We start from the raw sequence: 9,152 nt of genomic DNA on the forward strand, positions 1-9,152 counted from the left end.
CACAGTTTGCTTTCACTTGCAGAAGCATCCAGAACACCTGGAATCGGCTGCCCCAGGGGTGGAAGCACGGTCCTTCCATCTGCCATGGACTGATCCAGACTGCACTGGAACAGGATGCAGGCGCAGAACACCTGCAATACATTGATGACATCATTGTATGGGGCGACACAGCTGATGAAGTTACTGAGAAAGGGAAGAAGATCATCCAAACCCTTCTGAAAGCCCATTTTGCCATAAAGCAAAGTAAGGTCAAGGGACCTGCACAGGAGATCCAGTTCCTAGGAGTGAAATGACAAGATGGAAGTTGCCAGATCCTGATGGACGTGATCAACAAAATCACAACTGTGTCCCCACCAATGAGCAAAAAGGAAACACAAGCTTTCCTAGGTGTCATGGGTTTCTGGCGGGTGCATATGCCAAATTACAGCCAACATGTCCGTTAGGCCTCTCTATGAAGTGACTCCTAAGAAAAATAATTTCAGATGGGGCCCTGAGCAGCGACAAGCTTTTGAACAGATCAAGCAGGAGATCGTGCATGCAGTAGCCCTTGGACCAGTCCGGACAGGGCCAGAGGTAAAGAATGTGCTCTACACCGTAGCCATGGAGAACGGCCCTACCTGGAGTCTCTGGCAGAAAGATCCAGGGGAGACCTGAGGTCGACCCCTAGGATTTTGGAGCCAGGGATACAGAGGATCTGAGGTCCATGGCACTCCAACCGAAAAAGAAATACTGGCAGCTTAGGAGGGACTTTGACCTGCCTCAGAAGTGGTTGGGGCTGGAGCACAGCTCCTCCTGGCACCTCGACTGCCAGTGCTGGGCTGGATGTTCAAATGTAGAGTCTCCTCTACTCCTCGTGCCACCGATGCTACCTGGAGTAAGTGGGTTGCCCTGATCACACAACATGTGATCCCATATAGGGAATCCCAGTCACCTAGGAATCTTAAAAGTGATCATGGACTGGCTGGGGGGGAAAGATATTTGTAATAGGGCAAAGATTTTGGAATGTCACCAGGGGAGGAGGTGACACAGGCTGAAGAAGCCTCTTTGTACAATCAGTTGCCGGAAAATGAGAAGCAATATGCCCTTTTTACTGATGGGTCTGGCCACATTGCAGGGAAACATCGGGGGTGGAAAGCTGCTGTGTGCAGTCCAACCTGACAAGCTGCAGAGACTGCTGAAGGCCAAGGTGAGTCCAGTCGGTTTGCAGAGGTAAAGGCCATCCAGCTGGCTTTGGACGTTGCTGAACGAGAGAAATGAGCAGTGCTTTACCTCTACACTGCTTCATGGATGCCCCGTAGGGGTGGCTACAGCAGTGGAAACAGAGCAACTGGCAGCGCTGAGGCAAGCCGTGCTGTGGCAGGACATTGATGACCAGGTTGTCTAGATGGGAAGCAAAGTGCATCATGTCAATTCCCATGTGCCCAAAAACAGAGCCACTGAAGAACATTGATACAATCAGCAGGTGGATCAAGCTGCTAAGATTACAGTGGCTCAGGTAGATCTGGACTGGCAACATAAAGGTGAGCTGTTTATGGCTCGGTGGACCCATGACACCTTGGGCCACCAAGGCAGAGGTGCTGTATACAGATGGGCTCATGACTGAGGGGTGGACTTGACCATAGATGCTATTGCACAGGTCATTCATGAATGTGAGACATGTGCTGCCATCAAACAAGCCAAGAGGGTAAAACCTCTTTGGTATGGGGGGCGATGGCTAAAGTATGTGGAGGCCTGGCAGATTGACTATATCACACTCCCCAAAACTCACCAGTGCCATGTGCTGACAGTGGTGGAAGCAACCACGGAGTGGCTGGAAACATATCCTGTGCCCCATGCCAAAAAGTCCTGTGCCCAGAATACCATCTTGGGCCTTGAAAGGCAAGTCCTGTGGCAACACAGCACCCCAGAAAGGATTGAATCAGGCAATAGGACTCATTCCCACAACAGCCTCCTAGACACCTGGGCTGAAGAACATGGCATTCAGGGGTGTACCACATCCCCTACCATGCACCAGTCCTGGGGATTGTCGCACGGTGCAATTGGCTGTTAAAGACCACCCTAAGAGCAATGGGGGGGGGAAATTTCAAAAATTGGGATACACATTCAGCAAAAGCCACCTGGTTAGTCAACACCAGAGGATCTGCCAATCGTGCTGGCCCTGCCCAATCAAAACTGTAGAAGGAGACTAAGTCCCTGTAGTTCATGCTAAAACTATGCTGGGAAAAAACAATCTGGGTTATTCCTGCCTCAGGCAAAAGCAAACCCATTTGTGGGATTGCTTTCACTCAAGGACCTGGACACACTTGGTGGGCAGTGAGAGAAGATGGGGAAATCTGATGTGTCCCTCAAGGGAATTTGATTCTGGGAGAAAGTAGCCCATGAACTTAATGGCATGTTGGACATTAACTGCTGCAAATAACCCTCGTTCTGAGTTTTGTGTCGTAGGAATCACTATGGCAGAGATCACCTGAACCTACAGAGAACAAGCCTTGCAAGAAGTGCAGAAGTGCTGGCTTTGGCGCCCAGTGATTCCATGCGACACTCCACCTTTCCTGTCCTGAGTGACCCCACACCCGATGGAACCCTAAGTCATGGACTAATGGACATTTTGCCAATATGGTTCATAGACTAAGGGAATGATACCTGTGTGGGATGGGATGGGAAAGGGGGAGCTGGTTAATGAGAATTTATGGATAGTATAGGACTTGAGCATGACGTAAATGGTATGAAATAGCAGGTGGAGAATGTGCTGGGTTTAGTCAGAAAAGAGTTAACTCTTTTTACAGGGGCTGCTAGGTAGCTGTGTTCCTGGATTTACACTGAGAAAAGTACTGATAAGGCCTTAGCTGGTACTGGGAAGTGCCTGCACCAAATTCAAGCTCTTTCTCAGCTTCTGGTACTGCAGCTGCGTTCCCAACTCTCTCGCTACAGGCAGTGCAGGGGACACACAGTTCAGGCAGCTGACCCCAACTGACCAAAGGAGTATTTCATTCCATAGTATGTCATGCTTGGTACACAGGTGGAGAGGGGGACACCATTACTCTTTTACTTCCTTACACTTGCTAACACTCTCTCTAACTCCTTTGTGGGCTGCTTTGCTAACTCCTTTGCTGGCTCATTCAGGAATGAATTGGTAGGTCTGTTAGTTTTCCTGGTCATGCTGTTGCTGATAGGGTTTACACAGACTCTGCGGCAGTTGCTCTCGGGCTGCGGCTCTCGTGCTCTCTGGCTCTGACTCATTTATTGGGACTTGGTTGTATATTGGTCGGTGGGTGGCGAGCAACTGTACCATGACTGTATCATATGTTTGCTATTATTTTAATTACTTCTTCGTAGTAGTGTTTATTCATTCATGTATATATTCATTTAGATTCAATTAGTAAATAGTTCTTATCTCAATTTTACAAGCTTCCTTGTCTTTTTCCTTCAAGTCCCTCTGCTGGAGGGTGTGTGTGTGTGTGTGTATCTGTGAGAGCAGCTTTGTGGTATTTTGCTAGCCAGAGTTAAACCATGACAAGTTGAGAGCCTGATTTGTCCAGAAATGTACTCATTATGCAAGTGGTTTTCAAAGAAAACCTAAGCAGGCATATGTTTGCTCTTTGGCTGAAGGGTCCTGACATCCCAGTGTGGTGGATCGATCCTGCCTGGGGGCCAAGTGCCCACCAAGCTGCTCTATCACTCCCCTCAGCTGGACAGGGGAGAGACAATATGATGAAAGGCTTGCAGCTTGAGAGAAGAACAGGGAGAGATCATTCACCAATTACCATCATGGGCAAAACAGACTCTTCTTGGGGAAAAAATTAATTTAATTAGTCACCAATCAAATCAGAGCAAAAGAGAACTAAAACCAAATCTGTAAATAACCTTCACCCTACTCCTCCCTTCTTCCCAGGCTTAACTTACTTGTGCTTTTGTTTACCTCCTACCCCCAGTCAGCACTGCGGAATGGGGAAAAGGGAATAGGGGTTGTGGTCAGTTCATCACACGGTGTCTCTGCCACTCAGAGGGAGGACTCCTCACACTCTTCCCCTGCTCTAGCCTGGAGTCACTCCCATGCGAAACAGTCTTCCACCAACTTCTCCCACGTGAGTCCTTCCCACGGGCTCCAGTTCTTCACGAGCTGCTCCAGTGTGCGTCCTTTCCATGGGATGCCGTCCTTCAGGAGCAGCCTGCTCCAGCAGGGGCTTCCCGTGGGCACTCTATCACTCCCTTCAGCTGGACAGGGGAGAGACAATATGATGAAAGGCTTGCAGCTTGAGAGAAGAACAGGGAGAGATCATTCACCAATTACCATCATGGGCAAAACAGACTCTTCTTGGGGAAAAAATTAATTTAATTAGTAACCAATCAAATCAGAGCAAAAGAGAACTAAAACCAAATCTGTAAATAACCTTCACCCTACTCCTCCCTTCTTCCCAGGCTTAACTTACTTGTGCTTTTGTTTACCTCCTACCCCCAGTCAGCACTGCGGAATGGGGAAAAGGGAATAGGGGTTGTGGTCAGTTCATCACACGGTGTCTCTGCCACTCAGAGGGAGGACTCCTCACACTCTTCCCCTGCTCTAGCCTGGAGTCACTCCCATGCGAAACAGTCTTCCACCAACTTCTCCCACGTGAGTCCTTCCCACGGGCTCCAGTTCTTCACGAGCTGCTCCAGTGTGTGTCCTTTCCATGGGATGCCGTCCTTCAGGAGCAGCCTGCTCCAGCAGGGGCTTCCCGTGGGATCACAAGTCCTGCCGGCAAACCTGGTCCAGCCTGGGCTCCTCTCTCCATGGGGCTACAGGTCCTTCCCACGGAGCCACAGCCTCCTTCAGGAGGCTCCCCACTTCATACTCTTTTATCAGCTGTTCCATGGAGGACCTGTGTTTGCTTTCTAGGGGATTTACTTTGTAGAATTCTTCAAAGTATGGGGTCATGATTAAGACAAAAATTAAAAGCTGTATTTCTTAGCAAGTAATTGGTTCTCACTTGATTACAATTCAAATCCAAGTTAAATTAATTCTGAAGCTTAGTGAAAAGTCTGCAAGAAAAACTGATTTTTTTTATGTTTACAGAAGTTGATAATAGCCTCCTGTGTATTCAATTTATTTTAACTGCTTCTGGTTTTATGTTGCTGAACTTTTTAATGATCCTTTATCTCTTTCTCTAGTGGTATGTCTGCAACACAGAACAGTTGTCTGAATCCCTGCAGCCTATTTTTGTCCAGAGTTACCTTGACCAAGGAACACAGATCTTCTTAAACAACAGCATTGAGAAATCAGGCTGGCTGTTTATCCAGCTCTATCACTCTTTCGTGTCCTCAATTTTTAGCCTATTTATGTCTAGAACATCTATCAACGGGTAAGTAAAAAGTCAATCTTAAGTAAACTAAATACAGTTTGGATTTAGAGTTTTCGAGTGTTCGGCCCTATTCCTTGATCTGTCAGCTTTTCTTAAATTTGTAGTTGTCCCTTTGCCAGTCTAACAGATCAGAAATGCCCTGCTGTGCTCTTTACGCCCAGCCCTTCCAGTATGGGGCAACAGAGGAGGTAATTGCAATTAGAGACAGTCAGAGGACTCTAACTGTATTTTATAACCATTGCTTGTATTAATTTCTTTCTGAATAAGAGAGTGTTCTCTTTGTGTTAGACAATGTATCCCTCGGCTTTCTCTGCCCCCCAGCCTTGCCCTTTACCTACTGCCATATCCATATTGGTTACTGTTGTGATTGTTTTTGTCAAAGGTGGCTGTATCCAGTCAATTCTCTATTGCATCTAAAACTCTTTGTACTAGAGAGTGTGTGCACACCCACTGTAAACCTTGGCAGGAGCTGGCAGAGTGTTTTGTCTGGTGACACTAATGTGGAACAGAATTCTCTTCTGTCTCTTCCTCTGTAAAACTTAATTTCACCTCAAATAGTGTGTAAGCTGTACTTGAACAGTTAACTTCTGATGTGGCACGTTTGACTGATGGAACATCAGGAAGTCAGGAGAAGAGATTTCCAGAACATACTCTCCTAGTCTTATTGCATCTGTCTCTTCTGTGGCTGCAGGGGCATTTAGCTGTTCGTAGGTGCTTTAGTATCTTTTCAAAAAAAGTCAGTGCCTTTTTTTGCTCATGTCACCCCATTCAGACAAGTGTTTAACAGCTTATCAGTTTTGTCCTTCTGAAGCATGCATTTTGTTACGTTTACCTGGTACCTCCACCATCCCCACATCTGCACCTACTACATACTTCTGCACAGTCTCATATGAGGATAGTAGCTGCCTGCTAAGACTAGAAAAATAATCTTTTTCCTTACCAGATGACTTTATGAGCTTCCCTGTGGTGTTTTTAGTTACTTGTAGCTTTATATAGAGGTTCCTTTGGTCTCTTCTTCCTTTCTCTTCCATTTTTTTTCAAAGGCTCTACAGTGCTTTGAATAACACCTCATAGTGCTCTTAGGAATAGTAGCTATGAGCCAGTTACACAGTGTGGACTGAGACAAGTGTGCTGCAGGGGGCCTCTACTTAAATTGTCTGTATTCTGTTTATTTTTACACACTTAATGTCCTGCTTCAGTTTCTTCTGTATGACTATGTACACTCCATCCTTTTTGTTTTTTTCTTTGGTTTTTAGTGCATTCAATCTTTCCTATGCCACCTCCTTTTCACATTTTTATATTCTTTGATTCTTTTAACCTTTATACCTCTTTTTACCCTTGAACATAAAAGACTTCTGTTCACTGTCTGTAAGTTTAACCTCCTATCCAGCATTAGTAGTATTTATCTACCTTCAGTCTATTACTGACCAGTTCTTTTTCCTCTGCTTGTTCTCCTAACTCTTTTATCTTCTGAATTCTGCATTCTACTGTGACAGCTGAAATCTGTCACCGTGTAGTTTTCAAACAGTTGCGGGTGGGTATGTCATTGACTTGATCCGTAAGGAATCCAACCGTCACCTCTACTCAGTTCCTTGATGAGTTACCTATTTTCGATTCCACAGCTTCTCATGTTGAACGAGGATCTGCAGAGAGCAGCAAAAGCCATTGTAACATACAATTAAAAACCTCTTCTTTGCCGCTGCAGTAGTGTAACTCCATCTTTTCCTTAAATCTGTTCCCTGGCTTCCCTCCTATTTCCACATCCTATTCCTCATTCATTGTGCATACTTCTGTGTCTGTAGCCATTTTATTTCCTCTGCTATTTTTTTTAAGGTAGGTGGCAGGGGTTCAAACTGCAAGTGTGACAAATAAGGGTCAGCCTTTATCTTTCCCTCTCTTTCTCGCCCCCCCCCCCCCAATCATTTTCTTGAGCTGCACCCTGTGAGCTCTTCCTTACCTAATCAAATTCCTCGCAAAGTCTTAACCACTGTAACTGTATGTGGCTATGCGTTAGAGCTCTGACAAATGCAATGCCAGTTGAACTGGATTTAAAATTTATCTGAACAGTGACCTTGTCTACTATTATGTGTCACTGGTTGCTGCCAGATCACATTCTCTCATAGAATCATAGAATGGTTTGGGTTGGAAGGGACCTTAAAGATCATCTAGTTCCAACCCCCCTGCCATGGGCAGGGACACCTTCCACTAGACCAGGTTGCTCAAAGGCACATCCAGCCTGGCCTTGAAGACAGCCAGGGATGGGGCACCCACAACATCTCTGGGCAACCTGTTCCAGTGCCTCCCCACCCTCTCTGTGAAGAATTTCTTCCTGACATCTAATCTAAACCTCCCTGATTTCAATTTATACCTGTTACCCCTTGTCCTATCACTACAGGCTCTTGTAAAAAGTCCTCTCCCAGTACCCTTGTAGGCCCCCTTCAGATACTGGAATTCTAAATTACTTCATTGTCCTTCCTGTTAAAGTTTGTACAAAATCGGTCATTTCTCATTTTTACATTTCAGGCTGCTGGGAAGGGGCTCAATGTTTGTGTTTTCCCCAGAACAATTTCGAAGACTGCTTAAAATAAATCCAGAATGGAAATCCCACAGACTTCTTGATTTAGGGGCTGGGGATGGAGAAGTCACTAAGGTCATGAGTCCTCACTTTGAAGAAATCTATGCCACTGAATTGTCTGAAACTATGATATGGCAGCTTCAGAATAAGAAATACAGGTATTGTACTGAATACTTCCTGCATCCTTTATATCAGATATTACAGCAAAGTAATCTATTCATAATATTTAATGAATGTTCAGTATTTTTAGTCAATTCCTCTGTTGTGTGATCATTATGGAAAAGGTTAACCTGTACAAAGCAGGAAAACAAACGTATCTAATGTTCCCTCTTACCAGCACTTTTTTTACTTTGATGTTCCCTGTTACCAGTAAGACAAAATAGGCAACAACCATTTTGAAGTCTCTTTATTCATAGCTTGTATAAATTGCTTTAATCAAGGGAGTCAGGAAGCTGAAATTCAGATGAACGGTCTAACTGAACAGTCCAGATTTGCAAAAGGGAGACACAGGTACTGCAGTTAAAGCAAACTGAATCCTGGTAATAAGGACATCTCAATAATCTGTGGCTGTCTAATCCCTTAGTAGACGACTGTGTAAAGATTCTTTTTACTCTTGCTATGCTTAGCCCTGCAGTCAAGATTGAATAATACTTAGTAACAAAAACTTCAGCACTTTCAGAACTTTGTTCATGCACTTGTGTCAGCTCCTGGAGGTACTTGCAGGCAGCAGATTCAGTCTTATTGAGTAATGGTTAGTATTTCAGTCGCTTTATTCCTAGATTCAGCCCAAAGAATGAGGGAACTGTGGGTTTCTTTTCTTCACCTGTCGTTGAGTGGAAGCATAACAGCTACGTTGCAATCTGGGTTTGCACACATCAGAATGAATAGAACGCAGCAAGTCATTAATCACATTTCAGCACTGTTGTCGCTTGAGAAATAGCTTCAGTTTCATTCTAGGACAACACGGGGTTTTTAGTGCCTGGAGTTTTGGTTTTGGTCTCCTTTATTGCCTGATGATTGTAAGGCAATATAAAGGTTCGTGTAGCTGGACATATAGCCATGCTGTTGTTGATTTAGTTTTCTTTTCCAAAATACCGGAGGATCATGTCTGTCTCTTTGCGTTGCCTTGGTGGCTGACCTTACCTGCACTATCAACACATCCATAGGGATCTTTTGTCTTCAGCGGTTCTCTCTGGACTCAGCTTGTGTTTGTTTAACAGACAGTATCTCTTTTCCTT

General features: G+C 45.1%; 1 protein-coding gene across 1 annotated transcript in view; it reads left to right on the top strand.

Annotated features, from left to right (window-relative positions):
• Positions 1–1,066: 1,066 nt before the first annotated feature.
• Positions 1,067–9,152, top strand: part of METTL9 (methyltransferase like 9) — a gene marked incomplete at its 3' end in the record, with an annotated part of 8,292 nt that continues 206 nt past the window's right edge. The window contains exons 1-3 of the mRNA XM_010148842.1: positions 1,067–1,186; positions 5,149–5,339; positions 7,863–8,073. Coding sequence (XP_010147144.1) covers positions 1,067–1,186; positions 5,149–5,339; positions 7,863–8,073 — 522 coding nt within the window. The remainder of the gene's footprint in view (positions 1,187–5,148; positions 5,340–7,862; positions 8,074–9,152) is intronic.

This window comes from Eurypyga helias, unplaced genomic scaffold, assembly GCF_000690775.1.
Source record: "Eurypyga helias isolate BGI_N326 unplaced genomic scaffold, ASM69077v1 scaffold5313, whole genome shotgun sequence".
In the NCBI taxonomy this organism is placed as follows: Eukaryota; Metazoa; Chordata; class Aves; order Eurypygiformes; family Eurypygidae; genus Eurypyga; species Eurypyga helias.